Here is a 27,239-nt window from a genome sequence, read left to right on the forward strand (position 1 = left end):
ATATGTTTATAAAAATGAGGCAAAAAGATTTACCTTCCCCATGATTCTTCTGGATCTGCAGATATAACAGTATCAACTGGCAAAGTCATGTTAACATAGTGGTGACCTCCACTTTCTCTTTCAATGATGGGAGCTACAGCAGGTACAGAAGTTGACATTTCCAGCATGAGATCTATGTTTATTACCTGAAGCTACAAAGACAATTACAATTAATTTTAGTAACACCATTAAGTATATGTCAGAGCACGGATTCATTTTTCATCTTCTTTCTATGGTGATCACTATCACATTTAAGGCTTTTTGGGTTAACACAAAAGCAAACCAAAGTAGTTAACTTTCTGATGTGAACTCTTGTGAGTTAAAAGTCCAAAACATAGGAGACGTTAAATTATAAGATAAAACACCCTAATAAGCAATTGATTCAAGAAATCTAACAATTACAAAGAAGAAACTAAAAAATCTGTGTGATTTCCAATTAGTATGGGTGACAAGCTTACCTGTCCTTGTAACTTTTTATCTTTCTTTTTGGTGAATTTTCGCTTTGTATCCTCTTCTTGGTCAAATCTAAAATTTTAATATACAAAGAATGTTATGGCATTCATCATTTAAAACTATTTCTGCTAAGTTTTAAAACATATTCAATTCCTGCATCACATATCTTTTACAAGGGTCTGATACAAAAGATACACTGGGAGCTTCCACAAATATGTCATTCTTTAGATTGATGGTCAAAGAACATAAACAACCCGCTCTCAAAAGAAGGCTTGAAAACTATTAATGACCATGGTTACAGCTTCCAAATCATTAATCAAAAGAAAAATGTCAGTTAAAACTGAGGTGAGTTTCAATTCCCACTCAGAAATTTGGCAACTATAACAAAAGACGGAAACAGTCAACACTGGAGGGAAGGAAGGAAGGCAAGAACACTAATGTGTTTTTGGTAGAGCTGTGAATTGGGCCAATCATTCTGGAAAACATTTGGGATTATGATTAATAAGTGATTAAAACATTCATAGTCTGACCCAGAAATCCCACTTCTAGTCACACATCCTAAGGAAGTAAAAAGTAGAAAGAAATACTTCATTTCTTCCAAAATATTCAATGTAGCACTTTTGGTGGTAGTGAGAAACTGATAACAAAGTAGGTACTTATTGACTACAGAATGGCTAAATATAATATGGTAAATGAATATAGTGGATTATTAGTAGGTCATTGAGAAATTAAAAAAAAAATATTAGATGACTTATATGAACTGATATAGACTGAACCAGGAATAAAGAGAATTGGGGAAAACAATATATACAATGCATATAATGTAAAATGGAAAGAACTATAAAATTAAACTGACTGCTGTGTAATTACAAGGACCATGATAACCCCTGGAGAAGACATAAGAAGAGAAGAGGTAAGAACATGTACATATTTCCCTTCACTGCAGAAAAGGGAGCCTATGGGTGCAGAAAATTGCATATATTGTTAAACACAGTCAAAGGGTTGGTTTTACTGAACTTCTGCCTTTTTTTTCGCCTTGACTAAAAGGGAAGGATAGTGGGCTAGGGGAGGGAGGAGATAAATATTCAGGAATGAACATGATGTAAAAATGAAAGACATCAATAAAAAAAATTAGAGCATACTCACTGAATAAAGCGTAGTATTTCCTTACAAGCAGAATCATCAGTTAGTTCTGCTGGAATTGTGTTCATGTTGCTGTTAGGCCATATGTACACCGAACTGTGGCAAATTTTGAACACAAGGGCATTTGATGAAAGTTTGGATGAAAGGTCACTCAATACATATTTTAGTGCCTTTCTTGTAGAAGTATCTGAATTAAAAGAATATACTTACATTATTATTAAGATAATTCTCTGATGATTTTCCTATCACTATAAAACCCTAAAGGAAAACTATTACAGTGATAACTTCAACAATTGAATACTTATTAAGTATCTACCATATACAAGAAACTGTACTAGATCCAAGGGAATAGAAAGACAAGAAGGAAGCAGCCCTTAACCTCAAGGAACATATGTTCTACTGGTGGGATACAAGGCAGACACAGGTAAGTAAATACAAAATGTCTCTATACTCAGAGACTCCACGACTCTGGCCTCAGTCTTTCCTTCATCCCTGGCTTTGTTCCTCACTCTCTGGACTTTTCCACTTTTCTCCTGCACAAGCGCTCCCCTTTTCTAGCTCTCTTTTATGTGCTGGTTGTCTTCATTCGCTGGATATAAAGACCATCTTTTTTACTTACATTTGTATCCCTGGCACTTGGCACATAGTAAGTGCTTAATAAATGCTTGACACCCTCCCCCCCCCCCCCCTCACTCTCCAATGGTGGTAAGATTAAATCTAATCACTGTCTTGGGAAGCTCACCACACTGACCAGAGAACCCATATGTGAGAGGCATCTTTGGGCGGGCCACCTGAGTGCTCTCTTGCCTTCAGTAAGGCAATTGGAAGAGTAAAGGGAAGTATAAGCATGCATGGCAAAGGAGAATGTCCTTGGCATTTAAAGGGATATTTACAAATCTGTCCTAATTTCATGGTAGTATGACAGAGGACATTAGCACTGTGTTCTCCTTGTTCTGGAGAGTTCAGGAGTACACACGTGGTAGGGAGTGTAGCATGGTGGGACCGCAGACTTGGAGTCAGGAGAGACCTGGTTTCAACTCACCTCCAGCATGGAATGTGGGCTGGGAAATGTCAGCACAGAGCAGTGGGACAATGGCAGCCTGTCGAGTCAGAGGAGCTGGCTCTGAATCTGGTCATGCCACTTTACTCCCTGCGTGGTCACTCTTAACTCCCTGGATCTGACTTTCCTTAAGTTACTAAATGAAAGGGTCACTAGGGCTAGCTGGCCTCAAGGTCCCTTCCAGCTGTCTATCTATGGACCTTTCTCATCTCGGTGGAGAAGTGGGGAACCACGGGAGCAGAAGCTTCCATACACTCTCAAATGCAGTCAGTGTTTCTGTTGTCTTTGTTTAACTTTTGTTGTTGTTACAAAGGAGGTTCAATTCTGGGGTAGGATTAGGAGTAGGGAATATACAGAGAAATAACCATGACATACAAAGCTAAGGCATCATTTTGAAAAAACCCTGGAGAGAGCCATTTTAACCGAGTGATGGAGTCAGAAGGTAGATTGCAAAGGGATAGAGAAGTGAGTGGGAGGGGAGCAAATGGAGGCTGGCCACATGAACAACCCTTCCTGAGAGTTTGGCTATGAAAAGGAGAAGCTTATAGAGGGTGACAATTTGAGAGGCTAGCAAGATCAAGAGAAGGGTTTTTAAGAATGGGGGAGACCAGGACATGTTTGTAGATTGTCAGGAAGGAGCTAGTATATAAAGATTGAACATAAAGGAGGGGGAATGACTGAGGAGGCAAGCTCTCAGAAGAGACTGGTGGGAGTAAGATCAAGAGACTTGGAAAGGGGAAGGATCCCATCTTCATCAAAGACCTGGGCAAAGGAGGAGAGAAAGGGGAATCTGGGGGAGATCATGATGAATGCACTCAGGAAAGTGGTAGGTGAGATCCTCGGCTGATAAAAGTCCATGAAAAGCAAGCAAAAAGTTAGTCTTTTTTCTAAAGAGAGAAATATTTTTTTGTGAACAGTTTCACTTTATCGCTTACCAATAAGACTGTGAAGTCCCAGGGCAAGTCTGTAAAGTTGAGTCTTCAGCCCCTTTCCCCTCTCTCAGTAATGACCTTTCCCACATTTTAGGTACCAAATGTACGTCCTCTTTTCTTTACTCTCTCCTCATCCTATCAAAGCATGGAATGATCACCTTATACTGACTGACTGATTATCTTTTTATTAGAGTAGAAAGAAAGTTGGAGTCAGGCTATTTGAATCTTGGCTCCTACCCACTAGCTGGGCAATCCTGGACAAGCAAGTTAATCTTTCAGAGCCACAGCTTTCTCATCTGTAAGGTGAGGTTAACATCTGCACTACTTACTTCACCAGGTTTTGGTTAGAGAAGCATTTTGCAAATTGCAAAATGCTCTGAAAACGTGATCTAAAGTAACGCTCTGGCAAGGTTTTTGCACTTAAGTCTTTTATCTCCCTCAGGAATGAAAGGATTTTACCCTCATAAAGAAATCATGAACATCAACAAGCAGGCAAAGAGCTTTCTGGGGGAGACAGGAGGCCTGTAAAGCACTACTTGCCAGGCCTGAAGGTAAATATTAATTCAGGCCATTTGTTAGGATTGGAGTCAGAAGGGAGTCCACATCTTGTCTCTTCTTCTCTGTTGAGGAGAGCCCAGGCCAGTTAGAGACCTAGTTTTCAGAACTGCTGGAAGCAAACAAACTTTTAATCCTTTTATTACCATCTTCTAATGTCTGGTAACTTCCAATGCAGACCTGGCAGAGGTCAGCCAATGGGATCCCTCCTTTTTGGTCTGTCCTATCTGTGTCCTTGCCTAACCACAGGTGAACTGCTGTCCTTTGATCAATCTCCACAATCTCTGGGCTCTTCTTCTTATATCCCAATACTTTCAAATACATATTTAAGCTTTATCGCATCTATTATTTTAGCTAATATTTATATTATCTTCACCTCTCATTAAACAATTCTTGGAATATATTCAGATTTTGGGGGGGAGGCTCAGACATGTGATTTCATCATTGTGGAACTCCCAGTATGGGAATTCCTTCCACCAACACGTACTGGCAACTTAATAGTCTTAGAGAGTTGCCTGCAGTGAGAAGCAATAATTGTTTTGTCAAGGGTCACACAAATATTATGTGCCTGAAGTAGGACTTAAATAAAGGTATGTCTTTCTGACTTCATGGCAAAATGAGAAAACATCTGAGTTCAGGGAACCAAAAAGCTTCTCACATGTTAGAGAAAATCCAAATGTTTGTAATACTTCAATGTTTTAAGGATCTGTGATTTCATCAATGTAGATACTGCCTTCACCAACAGATTGCAACTCCTTCATATTTTAGTAGATTGTTTTCACGAGTTGCTGTGGTTTAATGAAAAAAATAAAAACAAAAACCAATCAGCCACTAACCAGACTTTTGATGCTGATTCTCCCTTAAATTAGTTAGGCTGGTGCTTAGACAAACGCCATCTAGCACACATCCAGTACACTCCCCTGAAAAGGATGGCAGGACTTCCCAGAACTTATATCCTGATGACAAAGGCACCTGTAATTCATTGTCACCACAATAAGGAATAAAGACAGGGCTTTTCTTCATATTTCCTGAGTGCCTTGAACATTGTAAACATTTAAAAAATGCTGAAGAATAGGATGCTCAAGGGGTAGTGATACTGAGTAGCAAGAAACTTTCTGTCAAGAGTGGTTTTTTTTTTCACTTTTTTTCTAATCATAATGTGGTGGTGGGTTTTTCCAGACATACCATCAGTAGAAGCTAGCTGAAACGCTAAATCAAGGCCTCCCCTTATTCTGAAAAGCAGATCCATTGTATCTGAAATCACCTGGAATAAATAAAAGCAAAAATCACTATAGAATGCCCAAAAAGAAAACCACCCTCACAACCTTATATACTGAACCCCAAATTCTTTAATAATTTCTAAAGTAAAATCCCCCAAAACATGAGAATGATTTTAAAAATCCAGCTTTAACTCAGTAAAATCTGTTTATTCATCATAAAGCAGCAATTAGGAGAAACAGTTATTTTAGTGAGTAGCATTAGTGGTCCCCATGTGCTAAGCAAAAATGCATATTTCATTAAATTTGAAATGTAGTCACTATGGAGGCATAACCCTATGTCTTCCAAGGCAGCAGCAGAGGGAGATGTTACCAGATGAAAGAGAATTCCTAATCAATATGAAGGTATCGTAGTTCCCATTTTCTAGCACCAAGATTCATCCAGGATACTCTACAGTCCAACGATGCTGACCTCCTTTCTGTTCCACAGATATGACATTCCACCTCTCCATTCCTTTGCCCTGGCTCTCCCCTAAGCCTGAAATGTGCTTCTTCTTCATCTCTACTTATTAGAATCCATAGTTTTCTATAAGACTTTACTCAATCATTGCCTCTCCTAGAGGCCTATCCTGGTCCCCCTAGATCTAGTGTCCTCCCTTCCAAGGCATCACTGTATATATCTTGCATAGACCTATGTTACATAATCCAGGTTGTCTTTCTATGAGAAGATAATATTTTTATATTCCCAGCATTCAGCACAGAGACTGGCATACAGTAGGTACTTAATAAATACTTGTTAATGGACTGGAAAGTGAGATATGGTGGGTAACCTGCTGGATCTCCCAAGCTTTGGGCAAGGAGTAGCTTGGTTCAGCAAGAATGGGCTCTGGACTTGAAATTGCAAAGATCTAGGTTTCTAATACCTATGAGACCTATGACCATGCACCAATTATGTCACTTTCTTGAGTCAACTTCCTCATTTGTAAAATGGAGATGATGATACCTGCAGCATCTACCATGAAGGCGGCTCTAAGATTCAAATGTGATAATGTATGTGAATGCTTTGTGCATCTTAAGGAGGTGTACAAAGGTCAGCTATCATTATTACAAATGAAAATAATTTTTAAAAAAAAATTCTGGGAATGTTTACCCAAATTGTTCCCAGATTGCAGGGCTGAATTTTTCAAAAAAGGGTAGCATTAGTAAGCCAATTAGATCTTTGCTTCCCAAATACCATTCAAAGACGTGGGGAAGGAAGTATTTATTTCAAGTACAGAGGCACACAGACAAGAATTAGGACAAGACAGCCTGGTACAATGCAAAGAATACTGTCTCTAGAGATTTTGGATTTAAATCTCGACCTATGTGACTGTGGCCAAGTCACAACCTCCTGGGACTTCAGTTTCCTCATCTGTAAAATGGGAGAATTGGACTAGGCAGCCTCTAGAAAAATGCCCTAGGTAAATGACCTGAAGAATGAGCGATGCAAATCAATTTGCTTGCAACACTAGTGAAGATGAGGCAGCATAATATAAAATAATACAAATTATATAAACATATATTTATATGTAAATATATAAATACTAATATATAAATATATACTAAATTAGATAAATATAAGTAATATAAATATAATATAAAATATAACATAAAAACAATGATGAGTCGGCACAAACTGGGAAGGGCCTTGAATTTTACTCAAGGCCAGGATCAGAATTTTATACTTTATTCTGTTGGTAATGAAGAAACCAGTGAAGGAGGCTGGGTAGTGGAAAGGACTGATCAGACTATTACACTGAGAATATTTCTCAGATAATGCTGAGGGTGAATTAGAGAAAGAAGAGACTAGAGAGAGAGGACCAGTGAGGAAGCTATTACAGTAGATTTTGCAGGAAAACATGAGTTAAGGGAATAGGGCAGATGCAGTGGGAATGGAGGCAGGTCCAGATTCAGACACAAAGAATACTACACAGATAAAAACAACAAAGACAAACAAACAAAAATAAACAAAGACAAAGTTTACAAGCTATCAGACTGGAGGGACAATGGCTCCCATGAACAGATACAGAGACAGTAGAGTGAAGGGCAAGCTTAGATGATGAGTTCAGTTCAGATGATGAAATGTATTTAATTTGAAATGTCAGGAAGCCACGAGTGAATTACAGGCAAACGAAAATATGGACCTAGAGGATTTCTTCCTTTTAAATTTAATTTTTACTGATGCTCATCATTTTTATAGTTTAATTTAAATTTGCTTTTTATTATGAACTTAACAATGACACCAGCAAATGAGACTGAGAAACCAGGAAATACTAACAAATGAAACTGAGAAGGAAGGAGCAGTTAAAGAGGTGAAAAGAGAACGGAGAACATCACGGAAGCCAAGGAAAGAGGAGGTATCAAAGGGAAGGAGTATGCATTCATGCTACAGAGGGGCTAAAGAGGATGAGAACACAAAAAAAGCCCTCCCACCGTGTAGTGATGAGGGGACCATAGACAACCTTGGAAAGAGCTATTTCAGTATAAAGATAGGGACAAAAGTCAGATTGCAAAGGATTGAGGAGTTGTGGGGAGCAGTGAATGAATACACACCATTTTTTCTAGGAGTCTGATCAACTTTAGGCCTACTGAAGCTGAGAATTCCTGATCTCCAGTGATCTACTGGCCTCCACCTGTGCTGACTCAACATCATAACTTCTTAAAGGCTGTAGAAGGTACAACCTAAGGTTATAGGAACCAAACCATAAGAGGGCTGGGAATCCCAACTTCAAGGCTGTTCTTGTCTCATTGTGCTCACTCTGAACAAGCTGATTTGCCTCAACATCTCCATTAATCAACCAGCACCTAGTATGCAATATGCAATAGGAATACAATTCAGCCAATGAATTAAGGCCTATTCTTGAGGCCTTACATGCTAATGAACAAGACAAGTCCATCAAAAATACATGCAGAAAGCGAACAAGTACTGTATATACAAAGGACTTTGGGACACAGACATCACTAGTTTTTATGGAGATCAGGAAAGTCTTCATGGAGAAGATAGCGTATGAACATGGTCTTCACAGGAGAGAGGCCCTTTAAGGGATGGTGGTAAGGAAAGTGTAACTTCCAGGCAAGTAACAGTAGGGACTATGCAAAGACTTGGAGACAGGTATAGAATGCTGTTTGTGAGGAACAGAGAGGAGGCCAATTTGGCTGGACCAATGAGTGTGGGAAGGGTTAACACACCAAAATGAGGTTGCAAACACAGGACAGAGTCAGGTTGTGACAGGCTAAATAAAGGACTCTGTATTTTATCCCAAAGATAACAAGATCCCACTGGGATTAGTTGAATAAGGGAGTCACATGGTCAGATCCAGACTTGGGAACATCACTTTGGTTGCAGATTGTAAGATACATTGGAATGACAAGAGACTGGAGGCAGGGAGAGCAACTGGAAGGCTGATGTGAGAGGTGGTGAGGGCCTGAAATAAGGGGGTAGACATGTGAATGGAAGAAGGGGTATGACATAGAAGATGCTGTGAAGGTAGCAACCTCATAATTTGGTGACTGATTGGATATGTGGAGAGAGGTGAGCACAGAGGTGAAAGACCACAACTCCCAAGATGTGAGGTTAATAAAGATGCCATGATCCTAGAAGATGGTGTGGCCTTTGATGGAAACAGGGAAGTGTGGAAGAGGGGAAGGTTGAGGGGGCAAGGGAATGAGTTCAGATTTTGATGTGTTGAGTTTAAGATGTTTCGGGAGCACCCAGGCAAATGATAATGCATGACTGGGTACATAGGTACCCACAAGTATCCTCTGCCCTGGACAGGCTAGTCAGAATCTTGTGTCCGGTTGTGTTCTCTGCATTTTAGAAAGGACACAGAGATAAGCCAGAATGGCTTCTTTGGAGATCGAACAGAATGTTGAATGGACTAAAAAACCATGTCCTATGAGAATCGTTTGAAAGGAACTGGGTGTTTTTGGTACGAAAGGTGATTTAATGAGAAAACCAGAACTGTCTTATAAATGTGAAAAGCTGTCATGATAGAGGGATAAGGCTTGTTTGGCTTGGCTCCAGGAGGGTCAGAAGTAGGTCCAATGCAGATTTGGGGTTACTGTCAGGAAAATCTTCCTAACAATTAAAATTGGCAAGAAGTAGAATATACTGTCACAGAAGATAATGACATCTCCATCACTGGAGAAATTCAAACAACAACTAGATTACCACTTACTAAGGCCGTTTTAGTGAAGATTCTAACTCAGATATCTCTTAATCTTTGAGACTTTTTTTTTGCCTTTATTTGTAGCCCTAGGCCTTAGCACACATCCAGGCACATGGGAAGCAGGTACTTAATGTATGTTTTATTGACTAACTGAGATCTCTTCCAAGATCTGAGATCTCAGGAAATCTATGATAAAATTAATTTTATTGAAGTTTAAACTAAGCTTTGAGGCTGGAAGGCAATAGGGAGGACTCAGGTGTAAGAGAAGTTTATAATTGTAACTGTAAAACTGTAAAAAGCTTAGCACAGTAGCCATGTAAGTGTTAGTTATTATTACTACAATAACATAGTAACAGCCAGCATTTATATAACACATGAAGATTTGCAAAGCTCTGTATGTTTATTATCTGCTCACCACCATCATCACTAAGATTAATATAGCCTTTACTATGTGCCAAGCACTTTACAAATTATCTCATCTGATTCTCAAAACAACCCTGGGAGGCAGGGGCTATTATTATCCTCATTTTATAGATAAAGAATTTTGAGGCTTAAAGAAAGTTAAGTGATTTTTGGCCAGGGTTACCCAGCTGATAAGTGGAAACTAAGGTTAAGTATCAGGATCAGGGTTCTGGCAGGATCACCAAGAACTGGAAGGGGCTGGCCTACAGAATGGTAACTTTACAGAGAATTGTAATGTACCCTGTAAAATTATATATAAAATTATATAGGCGTGTTTAGATAAGTGTGAATGTGTATATTGTGTATATCTGTCAGTACACACAAGCACATGCATGGGTATGTTTGTACACCTATATACATGTGGGCAGGCATGCCTGTGCATACGTACATGAGCAGTGTGCGCACAGACACGTAAGCGTGTGAATACACAGGTGTAGGCTGCATGTTCGTGCACACATGTACGGACCACACACGTAGGTCCACATCCACACACCCACCCACCCATCCATCTCCCCTGGTCCTCACCCTTACGCCCGTGGCACAGATGAGGAAACTGAGGCACAGAAGGGGCTGGGGCTGGATTTGGGCTCTGCCACCCCCAGGTCCGGCCCCATCCGAGGTTCAGCGCGCGACCACCCCGCCACGCTCCTCCGGCCCGGCCCGGTCCGGACCGCCCCGAAGGACCTCCCCCAGCCCAGCGGGGCGCGGAGAGGGGGTGGGGCGGGCACCAGCTGCTCTCTCCCAGCCTCCGTCACCCCCGGACGGGCAGGGGCGCGGGGTGGGCTGACGTGGTGGCTGCGCAGCCGCGCCTCGGGACCCCGGACCCTGCCCCTGCCGCCTCCCTCCAGCCGGGCTGGGCAGCTCGGCCCGTTTAGGTGACTCACCATGTCGGCCGAGGACTATAAGATACGAAGCCCTGAGACGGTGCCGCCAGGAAGGGTCCGGAAATAGGAAGAGAGAGGCGGCACAGAGGGAAGACTACAACTCCCAAGATGCACTTCGGAGGACCATTCCATTCTTCCTGCCACCGCGGGAGCGGCCCTCGACCGTGCGCAGGTTTCTGAGCGGAGAGCTCCGAGTCTCTCCCGCCGAGGGGTTCTTTGGGTCGTGGCTTTTTCAAGTCCCTCTAGTTTCCCGCGATACTTGTCAGGTCTGGGCTTTGAGCGGCAGGCCTGTCTTCGGCCCTCTCGGAGTGGACTCTCCCGGATCCCGGGTAACTCCGCGCAACAAAGAGTGCGGCGGTGCGGTGCGCTTGGTCCCGGGGCAGCGCGAGCCCGGCCGAACGGGCTCGGGGCGGCATCAGCGGCGGCGGCAGCGCCCACCCCAGCTCCTCGGACGCCGCTTCTGGGCCTCAAATCTCGGGCCGGGCGAGGCCTCGGGCGTCGCTAGCTGCGCTCCAGCCGGCCCGCCGTGGGCCGCGGGACGCCGCTCTCCGGAGGGACGGGCTTCCTGGGCGCCTCCCACCCCAGAGCCCACCTGCTTGCTTTGTGCTTCCATCTCCTTACCTGTGTAACAGGTACTTTTAACATTATTTTAGAATTTCTTTGCTTGGCGAGCGGGAGTTCACGGTAAGTGCTGTGCCACGGGCTCCAGGCTGCGCTTGGCCAAACTGAGCAACGCTGGAGCTGGTGATCCTGCCTTGTCTGTGAAACTGATTTCCTCCGGGGTCTCCGCCTGCACTTTCCCCCCTCCGGCCCCCAGGTGGAGGCACCCCCCAGGATAGAGCCGTGGTCCCCGGTCGGCCTCTCCCGGCCGGAGCCAGTCCGCCCCCCGCGCCCTCACCCAGTTCTGGGTAGGGACCGTCTTCTTAGAATGAGGTTTTTATGCGCACGAAATAAAACACGTAGCGTTGCCAAGGAAACCAGTTATGGCTATCAAAAAGCATGTCTTCCACTAGGTTTAAGGAAAAAGAGGCGGCCAGGTCCTTGCCGACGATTCCCGCACTTGTCCGCCCACATCTTTGAATGGCTGGCCTGCCTCTCACAGCCCGGCCTGCCCACCTCTACGTGGTCAGCGCCGAACTTGCCACCGTGCCGCCTTCCTTTCCCCGTTTCTGTTGACACCTCTCGGATTCCAGGCTCCAGGGACGGAGACGCAGCAGGCCTGTGCGTGCCAGGCACAGCTGGTCACATCTGTTCTTCGTGAGCACTGGGCTACACTCGGCATACACGGGTAGAAATGAAGCCCCCTTGCCTTGGGGGCCTTACATTGCTCTGGAAGGACCCCAAGTGTACACAAACCCAAATGGGGAAGCTTGGATCAGGGGGCAGTGGATGGGGCAGGGGCAGCGGAAGCCTACACTCTCTGGCTGCTAGATAACACTTCAGTTTTCACACGTCACTAAAATGAAACCTGTTTTAGACACTGAATCGGAGATGGTACAGGACAGGTGTTTGTGAATTTCAAATGAGATAGTGAATTTTTACAAAGTAAAGCACTTGGTAAACCTTACAGTGCTATGTAAATCATACAAATTATAGGTTCTACACATACATTCCTATTAAATACATTTTCACCATAGTCGTGTTGTATAGAAGTATTAAAATGAATGGGAGAAATAAAACAAACCAAAACGTAATACAAAAGAAAATGATCTGCTACAATCTGCGATTGAATTACATAGTTCTTTCTCCAGATGTGGAAGGCATTTTGCCTTAAAAGACCACTGGGAATTTTTTAAGTCCTTGCAATGAAGTACTAAGTCTACCAGAAAAAATCCTCGCACACTGTGATTGTTGCTATGTACAGAGTTTTCCTGGTTCTGCTCCTTTCGCTCAGCATCAGATCATATAAGTCTTTCCAGGCCTCTCCAAAGTCTTTCTGTTCATCATTTCTCATAGCACAATAGTATTCCATTACATTCATATACCATAATTTACTTAACCATTCCCCAATTGATGGGCTGTGCTGGTAAATCTTTAACGACTTTTAAATTAACTTGAATTATTAGCACTTTTAAGTCCATACAGTCAACAAAACAAGAAATAAATCAAGCCCAGATTTGTAGCAATTATGATTTCTAGACTATGTCCTAATCTTGCCTTGGAGTCCCACACTTAGCTTGCTGGCTGTCCCATATTCCTGGAATACATTCCTGATACATCTGTGCCTTTCAGAATTCTTTTTCTTCAAGGCCCAGTGCAAGAGACCATCTCTCCATGAAGATTTTTAATTCCCTCATGGATAAAAAATAATCTTTTTCTCTTCCTAAAATGTTCTCATCTAGCTCTTTGTCCATTTTTCTCTTTTACCAGTTGTCACATTGAATATTGTACTAAAAGTGTGTCTTATTAGACTAAGCTTTTCAAAGGCTGGCACTGTTCCATTTTTAATTTTTGTAATTTTGAGCCTAGTTTAATGGTAAGGGGAGGGTGGAGAACTAAACTAAATCCCTCCTCCCCCAGTAGATTAACAAAGTCCAGATTTAGACATGGTGCTATAAGAAAATTTAAGGAAACAGCCTTGAACACAGTTAATAAAAGTTCACTGCATGAAAAAAGTTATGGTTCTTTACTTCCAACTTCTTCTGAAGGGTTGTGAGAACATTTATGGTCCAATATTCACCTGCTTAATATAAAGCATAACTGGGCTGTTCTGATCAATCTTGTAAATTAACTTTACTGTTGTGGTGGAGGGAGTTGAAAATGAGAAAAGCTTGTGCTTTGATTTAAATTGTGTGTGAGGCAGTCCTTCAAGTTGGACATTAATGATGATGAGTTCACAAAAGTTTCCTTTACCAGCTCTATAGAATAGGCTGAGATGAGTCTAGAGTGACATCTCTTCAGATGATGCTAATCTAAGTCTCTCTGCTGAACTTCAGATCCCATCTCTAGCTGCTGATTGGACACTTCTGTCTTGAGGTCTCACTGGCACTTCAAACTTGGCACCTCCTAGTCTGACTTCATTATCTTCCCTCAATACCTGACCCAGCTGAGTTTACACCTTCTCTCAATGGTACATTCACATCGTTCTAATCATCCAGTCTCCTGTTTTTAAAACTTTTAATTTTTCCTCCTCAACTCTCCCATGAGTCTGTGAAGGGAAGTATGATTTTCATATTAATCGATACGTGTAACAAAGATACTAATAATTTAGATTTCTCAGACCTGCCTTTTCTGGCTTGGAAATCAGAAACTCAGTGCAGCTTGAAATGATCAATCAAACCCTTGACAACGTTCTTACATGCTATCACTACATTCCTGTGGCTGTGTGCCTTAGGTGAAGCGAATCAAAGAATGCAAGAACCTGTTCCCATCACAGAACTCTGGTCCTGTGCCCCACCAAGTAATGACCCCCAAGACTTGAAACAGTCAACCTGAGAACTGTTTGTCACAGGATTCCAGAACACCTGTATTGCCCTGTACTTGTGGGCTTGTCCTGGGAAACCACTCAGGCTCTGGAAATGATTGTGTTGTCAACCTTTCTCCCCTCACCCCCATTTCCCCCTCTGAAATATGTATGTACACTATGCCTTTACTCCAGCATGGGGAGCTCTCCTCAGGAGAACTTCAGAAGGTATGCAGACTGCATTCCCCACTCCAAAAGTAATTAAAACGGTACTTGTTTGCTGGCACTTCTGTCTCCGACCTGCTTTGTACAGCTCTGGCTATTCACAGGTTAGAGATTGGTTCCTGTCTGTACTACAGTTAAAATTCTGCTGACAAGTCCTGCTTCTGCCTCATGTGGCGTCACTGCCATCTATCTCATTTTCTTTCCCTTGCCTGCTCTGTGGTAAAGTCCTTTTTTGGCACCCTCCTATAAATAGTCTTTTGGTGGGTCTTCCTAAATCCATTCTCTCTCCTTTTGCCTGCTGTCCTTTATATTGATGATGGAGCAATCTTGCTTACTCAAAGATTTGATCATTTGATTGTTCTCTCGGAAGCATTCGATGGTTACCCATAGCCAACTGTGTCCAGGTCAGACTTCTTTGCTAGATATTCAAGACCTGTAATCTGGAGCCAACTTGCCTTACCTCATATTTTCACCTTCTTGCATTTCAGCCAAAATGGACTATTTGGATATTTTCTCCTATAGTTTGCTGCCTCCAAGCATTTTACTCATACTGTTACTAAACCTGGAAAACCAATTTCTTTGTCCTTCCTGCCCTTTAAATCTTACTGGTCCATTAAAGTCCAAGTCAAAGGCACCTCCTCAAGGAAGCCTTCAGTTTTCCTAGCTGATAGTGTCCATTCTTCCCTTGTCCAAAAACGTATGTCTCAATCTGCAACTGGATTGCTGTAGACAAGTTGCCTACCTGAAATGGTAGTCTTCTCGCCTGGGATTTCCTTATATCAATGAAATCACAGATCTAATGCCTGTCCCATTTCATATTTACTAATCCGTGAGTAAGTTATTTTTTCCTAGTAAAATGAAAGTTCCTTGAGGGTGGAGTGTATCTTAATTTTGTATTTTTATTTGTATTATTTTACTTATTTTATTTGTATATTTTATTAACCTAGTGGTTCTGGCGTGTAACAGGATTACTGATTACTTGATATAAAGAAATATATTTGTTGGTTGATAGAAAATAGGGTACAATGAAGCCAGAGTCCTTAGTTCCTTGCTTTTAGTTGAAAAAACATAAATCTCATTCCTTTAACACAACAATGGCTTATTAAGAAGTATTTTAATCTAATTTTTCTTTTTCGATATTCAGTAAACTAGGTCAATACAAAGGAATACCATGGTATATGCTGCCTAATTAATATAAGGGTAGCCTGGGTGGGGCATTTTTGTTCTTTAGATAAGATGTGGTCCTTGTCCATATGGATTTTAAGATCTAATAGTACTGTTTCTGGAGTTAAGAGTTCCAACCTCTGACTTTGTCTAGTCATTCAGACATGTCTAACTCTTTGTGATCCCATGGACCATCACATGACAAGCCCTTCTACCACTATCTCTTGAAGTCTGTTCAAGTTCATGTTTGTTGTTTCCATGACACCATCCATCTCATCCTCTGCCATTCCCTCTTTTAAAAAAATTTTTTTTTTGCCTTCCATCTTTTTCAACATTGGATCCTTTTCCAGTGAGTGCTGTCTTCTCATTATGTGGCCAAAGTATTTAAGCTTCAGTTTCAGTGTTTTATCTTCCACTGATTTCCTTCTGGTCCAAGGGACTGTCAGAAGTCTTTGATTCTGTGGTGCTCAGCTTTCCTTATTCTTACAGCCATACGTTACTCTGCAGACAGCAAGGTGGTGTCTGTGCTTTTTAGTGTACTGTACAGATTTGCCATAGATTGTCTTCTGTGGAGCATCTTTTAATTTCATGGCTGCAATTGTGGTCTTTGAGCCCAAGAATACAAAATCTGACAATGTTTCCATTTCTTTTCCCTCTGTTTGCTATGAAATGATGGGACCAATTGCCAAGATCTTAGTTTTTTGGACGTTAAGCTTCAAGCTAACTTTTACACTTTCCTCTTTCACAGTCTACAAGAAGCTTCTTAACTCTTCTTCACTTTCTGCTATCAGAGTTGTATTGTTTGCATATCTGAGATTTTAATATTTCTCCTGGCACCCTTAATTCTGGCTTTTGATTAGTCCAGCCTGGCATTCTACAGGATGTCTTCTACATCCAAGTTAAACAAATAAGATACATTATACAGCCATGGTGTGTTCCTTTTCCAGTCTTAAGCCAATTAGTCATCCCATGTTCTAACTTGCTTCTTGACCTGTGTACAGATTCCTCAGGAGACAAGTAAGATGATCTGGTACTCTCCTCTCTTTGAGGATTTGCCATATTTTGTTGCGGTTCATATGGTCAAAGGCCTTACTTAGTGTAGTCAGTGAAGCAGAACTAGATGTTTTTCCAGAACTCTTTTGCTTTCTCCATAATTAGTGAATGTTGGCAGTTTGGTCTCTAGTTCCTTTTTGAAAACCAGCCTGTTCTCCTGGTAATTCTCAATTCACATATTATTGAAGCTTAGCTTGCAGAATCTTAAGCATAACCTTACTGGTGTGTGAAATGAGCGTGATTGTTTGATAATTTGAACATGTCTTGGCATTGCTCTTCTTTAGGATTGGGACATAAACTGATATTTTCCACTCGAGTTTTCCAACTTTGCTGGCATATTGAGTGCAGGACTTTAACATCATCGTCTTTTAGGATTTTAAATAGCTCAGCTGGAATTCCATCACTTCCACTAGCCTTACTGTTAGCCATGCTTCCTTAGGCCCATTTGATTTCATTCTATAGGATGAAGGCTCAGTATCAGTAACCACACCATGGTGGCTAGTGGTGATGTTAAGGTCTTTCTTGTATAGTTCTTTTGCTTATTCTTGCCATCCCTTCTTAATGTCTTCTGCTTCTGTTAAGTCCCTACCATTTCTGCATGAAATGTTCCTTTGGTATCTCTAATTTTCTTTATTTTTTAAATGAGTATTTTTCCCCAGTTACACATAAAAACAATTTTTAAAATTAGTTTTTAAAAATTTTGAGTTTCAAATTCTCTCTCCCCTTCTCCTTTACCCCCTCCATGAGATGGCAAGCAACTTGATATAGGTTATACATATATAAAACATATTTCCATATTGGCCATGTTGTGAAAGAAAACAGACCAAAAATAACCCCATGAAAGATGAAAAATAATATTCTTTAATCTTCATTCAGTCTCTATCAGTTCTTTCTCTGAAGGTGGATGGCATTTTCCATCATGAGTCCTTGGGAATTGTCTTGGATTGAATAGCTAAGTCCTTCACAGTTGGTCATCACATAGTATTGTGGTTACTGTGTACAATGTTCTTCTGATTCTGCTCATTTCAGTTTGCATCAGTTCATTTAAATCTTTCCAGGTTTTTCTGAAATCATTCAGCTTATCATTCATTTTAGTACAATAGTATTCTATTACTATCATATACCAAAACCCGTTTAGCCACTTCCCAATTGATGAATATCCCCTCAGTTTCCAATATTTTGCCACCACAGAAAGGGCTGCTACAAATATTTTTGCACATGCAGGTCCTTTTCCCTTTTAAAAAATCTCTTTGGGATACAGACCAAGTATCGTTATTGCTTGATCAAAAGGTACGCATGGCATGGTAGCCTTTTGGGAATACTTCCAGATTACTCTCAAAAATGGTTGGATCAGTTCACAACTCTATCAGTAATGTATGAGTGTTCCAATTTTCCCACATCTTCTCCAACGTTTATACTTTTCCTTTTCTGTCATATTATCCAATCTGATAGGTGAGAGGTGATACTTCAGAGTTGTTTTAATTTGCATTTCTCTAATCCATAGTGATTTAGAGTATTTTTTCACATGACTAGATAGCTTTGATTTCTTCATCTGAAAACTGCCTGTTCATATCTTTTGACCATTTATTAATTGGGGAATGACTTGTATTCTTATAAATTTGACTCAGTTCTCTCTATGTATCTGAATATCTCTAATTTTCTTGGTGCATTAGATAAGAGTACTGGGCCTACGGTGAGGAAGACTCATCTTCCTGAGTTCAGTTTTGGTCTCAGACACTTACTAGCTATGTGACCCTGGGCAAGTCACTGAACTTTATTTGCCTCAGTTTTCTAATCTGTAAAATGTAAAATCTTTGCCAAGAAAGTCCCAAATAGGATCATGAGTCAGATGTGACTGAAACAACAACAACAGTTTTTTTGAAGAGACCTTTTGTTTTTTCCATTTGATCATTTTCTTCTATTTCCTTGCATTGCTCATTTAAGAAAACTTTTTTTTAAATCTCTCCTTGTTATTCTCTGGAATTCTACCCTCAGTTTGGGGGCACCTCTCCCTTTCTCCTTCACCTTTCTCTTCCTTTGTTTCCTCAGCTATTTGTGAAGCCTCATCAGAGGCCATTTTGCTTTCCTGCTCTTCTTTTCTTCCAGATATTTTTTCTTTCCACCTCCTGCACAGGCCCACCTCTGTCCATACTTCTTTAGGCAGTCTATTTACGAGATCGAGTCCCTTGAATCTGTTCATTGCTTCCACTTCATATTCATAAGGGATGTTATTTAGATTATAGCTATGTCTGATGGTTTTCCTTACTTCAGTTTAAGTCTAAATTTTGTAATAAGAAACTCATGATCTGAGCCACAGTTAGCTCCAGGTCTTATTCTGAACTGACTGTATAGACTATCTCTACCTTTGCAATGTACATATAATCAATCGGATTTCTGTATTGATCATCTCGTGATGTGCATGTGTAGAGTCCCCTTTTGCCTTGTTGAAAAACAGTGTTTGCTATAACAAGTGATTTATCTCGACAAAACTTTTTAGTTTCTGCCTTGCTTCATTTTGTACTCCAGGCCAAACTTGCTGTTAATTCCAATTACCTTTTGATTTCCTACTTTAGCATTTCAATCTGCTATGATAAATATGACATCTTTTTTGGGGGGACTTTGAATGGTCTGCCTTGGATTTGCATAGACATCATTGTCACTGCTTTGCTCACCATTTTATTGACTACGAGGGCTACTCCATTTCTTCTAAAGGGTTCTTGTCCACAGCAGAGACATAGTCATCATCTGAAATAAAGTCATCCATTCAAGTTCACTGATGCCCACCATGTTGATATTTCATCTCCTACTTGTCTACCAGGTTCCTATGCAGTAGTGATTTTTGCAGCATCATACTTCTCTTTTGTCATCGGACACATCTTCAGCTGAGCTTCCTTTTGGCTTTGGTCCAGATGGTTCATTAGTACTGGAGCTACTTGGAGTTGTCCTCTTCTCGTCTGCAGTAGTGTACTGGACACCTTCCAACCTGACGGGCTCATCTTCCGATGTCATTTCTTTTATATTTTAATACTGTCCACAGGGTTTTCTTGTCAAAGATACTAGAGTAGTTTGCCATTTTCTTCTCCAGTGGGTCATCTTTTGTCAGAACTCTCCACTATGATCTATCTTGTGTAGCGCTGCACAGCATCACTCATAGTTTAATTGAGCTACACAAGCCCCTCTGCCATGACAGAGCAGTGATCCAGGAGGGGAACATTGTAATCTCTGACACTTTTAATACCTGGCAGCTAGAGGTACTGTAAAAAGAGTGTGAGATTTGGGATCAGGATCCCTTGAGTTTGAATCCGCCACAGAATTATATTCCTGGTCTGTGTTTGAATCCTTTTCTAGCTTTACAGCCTTGACCACAGCTTATACTCCACTGGCACAGCTTTAATAGCCCAGAGTCACCTCCATGCCACAATGAAATATCAGATGTCTTTGCAGGGAGGACTTTGTTTCTAAAAAATGTATAAATGATATATATTGTTCATTGTATACTCAGGAAAATGCGAGTTTGTGTTGAGTTCTAATATATATAAATCAGAATAATCATTTTTTTACTAAGGTGGCTGATTGTGTAGTCAAGATTTTGGAGGAAGCAGCAAGGTATAATAGACAGAAAGCACTGGACTTGGAGTTAGGAGGATATGGGTTCGTATCCTGCCTCTGACACTTACTGCCTGTGTGACCCTGTATAAACTACCTAATATCTGTCTGCCTTAATTTCCTTGTCTATATTATGAGGGAGTTAAACTAAAGGTTCCTTTCAGCTCTACATCCATGATTTTGAAATGTTCCTTTAGCTTGTTATAAGATGCTAATTATGCTCAAATGATGTTAAGATAGTTATGTTATTACACACTTACACATTTTAAAGTAGGGATCACTGATAGGTTTAATTTGAGACAACAGATTTAGTCACATGTCTGTGTCCATCAGCATGGTAAGTGGCAAGGGCAATGGATTAACTTTCATTTATTACTCCTTCCCTAATGGTTTTCTGCAAATACCTTCTCCCTCAACTTTTACTTTAAGCAAGTAAAAAGTAGGTTCTTTTCAGAGAATAAGTTGGAGATTATTGTTTGTAATAGAACATGTTATTCTTGTGATCAAACCTATCAGAATGAAAATATCTTGTTAATCGAGATTTGAGTTTCACTAAATAATAATAATTTTTCCCCTTAAATTTTGTTTCAGATGTTATCAGTTTACTAGGCATTTAACAAAAGAGAAGTAAACCTAAGAAATTTTCAAACTTCTTAGAATAGAGAATATCACTACCACCAAAAGCAACCATGCCTGGAGAAGTAGGAAAATCAGACATGGACCGACTTGGCCTGTTTAGTGAAATGGAGTATATTACTATAGGGGACAAATATGTGTCACCATTTAATCGTAAGTATATTTTATTTCATTAATTGTTAAATAACTGATTTTTTTTTTACATAAAAGTTTCAGATTTAATGGTTGAGGTCAGGAATAATAAATGTTTTAAACCAGCAGTGTCAAACTCACAGAAATGGAGGCCATTAAACCATAACTAAGAATCCCTATGGGTTGCATGTTGACATAGAAAACCACATATTAACATTATCTATGTTCTATTATATTTTTATTTATTTTAGTTAAAGATTTTCTGATTATATTTTAATTTTAATTTAATTATGTTTTAATGTTGTAAGGACACTTGGGAGTATTTTGGCCTATGGCTCACATGTTTTACAACTCTTAATGAATATTCACACAAATTAACAAGTATTTTAAAGAATACATTCTAATATTGTTTAAACTTAAAACCTGAAAGAGTTTATTCTTCCCTATTTCCCTTTGATATACATTAACTCATTGAGTCCTCACAATCACCCTGTAGGATAGGTAATATATGTATAATAACAATTGTTTCTTTATGTACATAATATAATACAATATAAGTAATATAACTTAATATTGTAATATATAATATGGTAATTTATATGGCATTTTAAGGTTTGCAGAGTACCTTACAAATATTGTCTCATTTGATCCTCACACCAACCATGCAAAGTAGTTGCTATTATCCCCATTTTACAGATGAGAAAACTAAGGAAAAAGAGATTCCGTGACCTGTCTAGTGTCACTCAGCTAGCACATGTCTGAGGCTGGATTTGAACTTGGGTCTTCCTGACTCCAGGTCTGGCGCTCTCTCCACGGAGCAGCCCAGCTGCCATTGTTATCAGCCCATGTGAGAAATGAAGAACCTAAACCTGAAAGATGTTAAGCACCTTGCCCTTGTCACATAGTGAAGAAGTCTCCCCTAACTCCAGGTTCCTGAACCTTTGCCATTGGCAGCATTCTGCTACAATTCAACAGAAAAAGCCCAGCTCAGAGAAGATTTTGAATTCCGAAATCACTGAGAACTGAGAGCTTTAGAAATGATTTGGGTTGTCAAGTGGAGTACTTTAAGCAGTAAAGAGATGAAAACTGATGTTAGTTACACAAAGCCAGAATTAATGTTGTTCTGATTAAGGGCTGAATGACTTTAAGACTGATGAGAGAAGATAATGAATGAATGATCTGATTGCATCCATTACTGATCAAGAGAAGGGAAAACAGTACTGGACAATTAGAGTTGGATGGAGACTGCAGTCACAGAATTAGAATCTTTGAATTGACAGGGCCTGCAGTGGCCACTGAGTCCAGTCCATGTCCACTAAAGGGAGCCCAGTATAAAAGCTCTCCAGCTAGTCATCTAGCCTCCACTGGAAGACCTTCAGGAAGGCAGAGCTCACCATGTCCCTAGGCAGTCCAAGCCACTTTTTGGACAGTTGTAATTATTAGGAAGTTTGGGTTTTTCCTGCCATCAAACCTAAACTTACCTCATTGTAATTTCTGTTCATTGCTCCTTATTGTTCCTGATTGTCGTCTGAGGGCCAGTGAGAACAAATCTAATCCCACTTCTGTGTGGTGGCTCGCCATGTTCCTCCTCCCAAGTCTTCTCTCCTGCAGAGCAAACCTTCCCAGGCTCTTGATTGATATTGGGTTTAAGACCTTTCACATGTTAGTTGCCCTCTTCTGGACACTCTTTATGTTATCAGTGCCCTTCTTACACTTTGGTACTCTGACCTGAACACAGTATTCTGATGTGGTCTGATCAGGGCAGATTACAAGAGGGACTGTGATCTCCCTATTCCTAAAAGCTGTGCAAGGTTGTTTGCCCAAAGAGCTCATCTTCTTTGGACACCTTATCACATGGCCTGTTCATCTGGTGATTGTGGTCCACTAAACCCCCAAGATCTCTTTCAAAGGGCTGTCTAACTATACTTCTTAATTTCTGTACTTTTTGAAGGAGGTATTAGTCCTGAGAAAAATTTTAAAGATTTTGGAATTTTGACCAATGGAATAGTTGGTGGGTTGGTTGTTGTCCTTTGTTCTGGAAGAAGACCAAAATGGCATCACTATGATAAAGTCAAGTTTCATTGTGTCTGACTTTGGTTGATCAGACCAGTACGAGCTTGGAATGCTTTACCACAGATTGGGCACTAGTAGTCAGCGTGAATATTTGGGGTGGTTACTCCAAATTTGCACATCCTATGTTTCCTTTGTGCTGTCTCAATTCTGCTTTGCTCATAGAGCACAGCACCTTTTCTGATGTGGGCACACCATGCTGAGTAGTCCTGGGCCAGTGTCTCTTGTGTCACATAATCAATTCCAAAGTTCTTGAGGGAGACCTTGAGAGTGTCCTTGTATCACTTCTTCTGACCACCATGTAATTGCCTGCCCCATGTGAGTTCTCCATAAAATAGTCCTTTTTGCAAGCATATATTTTGCATTTGAACAATGTGACCAGCCCATTGAAGTTGCACTCTCTGAAGCATAGTTTGGATGCTTGGCAGTTTAGTTTGGACAGAGACCTCAGTGTCTGGTCCCTTATCCTGCCAGGTGATCTTCAGAATCTTCCTAAGACAGTTCAAATGGAAGTGATTCAGTTTCCTGGCGTGGCACTGGTAGACTGTCATGTTTCACAGGCATACAACGATGAGGTCAGCACAACAGCTCTGTAGACCTTCAGTTTGGTAGTGAGTCTGATATCTCCCTAACTTTTCTTTGGAGTCTCCCAAACACTGAGCTAGCTCTAGCAATGCATGCATCAACCTCATTGTCAATGTGTACATCCCTGGGAAAGTACACTACCAAGGTAAATGAACCTATCCGCAATATTTAGAATTTCTCCATTTGCTGTAACCAATGGTTCCACGTCTGGATGGTGTGGTGATGGCTCATGGACCACCTGTGTTTTCTTGGTGTCAATTATTAGGCCAAAATTAGCACAGGCAGCAGAGAACTGATCCATACTTTGTTGCATCTCAGCTTCAGAGGCTGCATTGAGTGTACAATCATCTGCAAATGGAAAATCATGCACCAACACTCCCTCTACTTTGGTCTTGGTTTGTAGCCTTTTCAAATTGAAGAACTTACCATCAATACAGTAGTTGACCTTGATGCCATGCTCATCCTCACTGAAAGCATTTGACAACATGGCCGCAAACATCATGCTAAATAGCGTGGGAGCAAGCACACAGCCCTGTTTCACTCCATTGGTGACTAGGAAGCACAAGAGCATTGTCTGCTATCTAGAACCCGGGCAAGCATGCCATCATTTAATTGGAACTGCAAATATTTAAGTCACTTGACATATTTAAAACCCTTTTTTCTATACATGTAAAGAAAAGTCTGCCAAAGTCCCAGTTTAATGGTGTGGATGGGTATGGCTCTAGATTCTCAAAAGCAATTCCAGCAGACCATCAGTACTGGCACATTGAACCAAGTTTAAATTCATGATGTGCAGACCACTCAAAGGACTCACTACCTGAATATCGGCCAAACTCACTTCAGAGATACGTATCACAAGACTGACCATAGGGTAATACCTTGTTAAGCCACAGAATCTCTTAAGAGACATCTCCAAGAACTATCCAGCATTCAGCACAGTGCCTTGCACATAGTTTATGATTAATGAATGTTTACTGACTAATTGACTGTGACCTCTGATACCCGTATGATGCCATCACAGACTTTTGAAGTATTTGTAAGATGTATAACCATATGAAGAACTATGAATATATAAAGAAAATCATTGGTATTATATTTGTAACATGTCTTGAATTGCCTGTTTCATTTACAATACCAAATAATTTTTAAAAATCTGCCTTCAGGTTTTTAAATGTCATGGTTTTCCTAGTTTACAATAATAATTTCTACATCATAAACAAGTCTTTCCCATGGCCACCTCCTGTCCAGTTTGTCATATAATTAGGAAGAACAATCCTTGTATAAATTGTCATCTATATAGCCTAGCATAGAGGTTACCAAATTCAACTAGCTGTTGGTATGGCCCATAAACTAAGAATGTTTTGGTTTTTAGCATTTTTTAATATAATAAAACTTTTAAAATGTAAAATCTATTTTTAGCTCTCTGGCTATACAAGTAGGATTTGGCAAACTTGCCAATTACAAGAAAGGACATTGAACTGATAGTCCAATGTGGACTCTAGGCCTTTACTTGCTTTGCTCTATTACCTTTGTGATATTGGACAAGTGATAAATCTCTGGGCCTTAGTTTTGACGACTATAAAATGAATAATTTAGACTGTAACCCCTAGCAATCTTTTTTCAGCTCTAAAAAGATACAGTTCTATCAGAGCCCTTACGTTAGGTTTATTGATGAGAACTTCTTGGGGTCTTAGGGTCATTTTATAATACTTCATTCTCAAATAACTACTCTTAGTTACGTGCATTTCAAACACTTTCTAAAGGTTAAAACTACCAGCTGTTTTGAATCTGAATTTGAGATTTATAATTTTATATTTATTGTTTAAGAATTTTTAAACCATTTAAATTACTATTAAGTTATAATTAATATGTTGCATCTTCTTTTTAAAGGACCTTTTAATGAAACTGCTGGCAAAAATAGACAGATGCTGCCTGGGGGTAGTAAAATGATGTCAGCTCTACAACAAGGTTTCTTTGAACCTCAGTTTTTAAGAATATTTGAAGGTGAGGGCTACGTAAATCTGAATCAAATAAGGAGGCGATATATGTTACAAGAAGCCAAAAAAAATTTAAGCAAACCCTTCCTTCCCAGTAATGGAGAAAAAAAAGCGTAAGTGTTGGAGGAAAAAATCTTAAATGAAATCACATGTTTATTTTATTTTTTGCTCGGTTATTCTTTTTCCTAAGACTTGCTTATGCATTTTTTTTTGTTTCTAGATGTAATTCTTAAATTAATTTGATTTTTGCAGCTTATTGATTTTCCAGTTCCTATCCATCCAGATGAAGTAGATCTTAATCATGTGAACCTGGAGACAGTTTGAATAATCAAGAACTCACATACATCCTTTCTCTTCATTATCTAAGCAGCTCAAACACACCAAAAATTTGGATAGGTTGGGATTTGAACTATTCACATAATTACTACGTGTACACAAACTTAAGGTTGTTTTTTTTTTAAAACTCAGTTCAAGTGTAGAAACCTTCTCAAAAAGTCAGCTGAAAAGATATTTTCATCACTACACAGCATTGAGGAACTTTGTACACACACATGCAAACATCCCTTCAAGTTTCACATTCTCACTTGTCCCTTTTTACCGACAATCTTACATTCCCCACCCCATACTCTTTTCACAAATTGGATTATGCTTATACTATAAAACAAACCAACTAGATTTAGAAACACTTTTCTAGTTAAGATATATACTTGACAGTATTGAAAGTATTTCTTCAGCATTATACAGTCACTGAGATTTTCTGCTAATTTAGTTTAAATATTTCATTTCTTGATCCTCTCCAGAATTAGTGCAGATTTTTGTGGTTTTGCTACTTTATTCATGAGAATTAAGGAAGATAAGTTTCTTTTTCATGGTCATAAATCTTACCCGTTAAATTCCTGTATTCCTCCAAGTTCAAAATAAATTTGAATTTTCTTTTTTTTTATAAATCTTTAGTTCTTAAAGCATTTTACTTTTTCTTCAAATGAAAATTCAGATTTACATGTCTTGTTCCTTTTGGTCAACTCCATGCCTTTTTTTTCCTAAGTAGATATTTTGTTGATTTTGTTCATTTCTAGTTTCTTTTACCCTGTATTGCAGTGAAATATAATGATAAATTTTGAACTTGTAATTTGAATTTTTAGTAGTACAGAAACTTTAAAAAAATCCATTTAAGTAGTTATTAATATATCAGTCCTATTCATCAAACCAGAAAGAATTTTCATGATTATAAGGGAGAGTCTTAGGCAGAAAATGGAAGGAAAAGTTATAAGGGAATTTATCTCCTTAATATTTCCCTCAAAAACAAACAAAAATGCAAGAAAGTCTCAAAAGTAAATTTAAAATACCTTTTAAAAGAAAGTAAAACAAAGAAAAACTTGGGGGGGGGGGAATGAAACAAAATAATGTATTTAAAG

The 27,239-nt window shown here is 39.8% G+C and overlaps 2 protein-coding genes across 7 annotated transcripts in view; one reads left to right on the plus strand and one right to left on the minus strand.

Moving 5' to 3' along the window:
- UFSP2 (UFM1 specific peptidase 2) overlaps nucleotides 1-11,038 on the minus strand; it is a 42,676-nt gene extending 31,638 nt beyond the window's left edge. For 2 of the 4 annotated variants that reach the window (XM_072624148.1, XM_072624150.1), the window contains exons 1-5: nucleotides 10,954-11,038; nucleotides 5,368-5,446; nucleotides 1,639-1,822; nucleotides 498-564; nucleotides 34-191 (exon numbers count right to left, since the gene is read on the minus strand). In XM_072624148.1, the coding sequence (XP_072480249.1) occupies nucleotides 34-191; nucleotides 498-564; nucleotides 1,639-1,822; nucleotides 5,368-5,446; nucleotides 10,954-10,956 (491 nt within the window). In that variant the 5' untranslated portion in view covers nucleotides 10,957-11,038. Of the gene's footprint in view, nucleotides 1-33; nucleotides 192-497; nucleotides 565-1,638; nucleotides 1,823-3,630; nucleotides 3,763-5,367; nucleotides 5,447-10,594; nucleotides 10,616-10,953 lie in introns of those variants that run through there. The other 2 variants (XM_072624149.1, XM_072624151.1) reach the window with 2 other exon arrangements.
- A 411-nt stretch (nucleotides 11,039-11,449) lies between these two features.
- CFAP96 (cilia and flagella associated protein 96) overlaps nucleotides 11,450-27,239 on the plus strand; it is a 48,992-nt gene continuing 33,202 nt past the window's right edge. For 2 of the 3 annotated variants that reach the window (XM_072624179.1, XM_072624181.1), the window contains exons 1-3: nucleotides 11,450-11,585; nucleotides 20,996-21,193; nucleotides 25,718-25,937. In XM_072624179.1, the coding sequence (XP_072480280.1) occupies nucleotides 21,094-21,193; nucleotides 25,718-25,937 (320 nt within the window). In that variant the 5' untranslated portion in view covers nucleotides 11,450-11,585; nucleotides 20,996-21,093. Of the gene's footprint in view, nucleotides 11,586-20,368; nucleotides 20,450-20,995; nucleotides 21,194-25,717; nucleotides 25,938-27,239 lie in introns of those variants that run through there. The other variant, XM_072624180.1, reaches the window with a different exon arrangement.

The sequence above is a fragment of the Notamacropus eugenii genome, chromosome 7 (genome assembly GCF_028372415.1).
Source record: "Notamacropus eugenii isolate mMacEug1 chromosome 7, mMacEug1.pri_v2, whole genome shotgun sequence".
NCBI lineage: Eukaryota > Metazoa > Chordata > Mammalia > Diprotodontia > Macropodidae > Notamacropus > Notamacropus eugenii.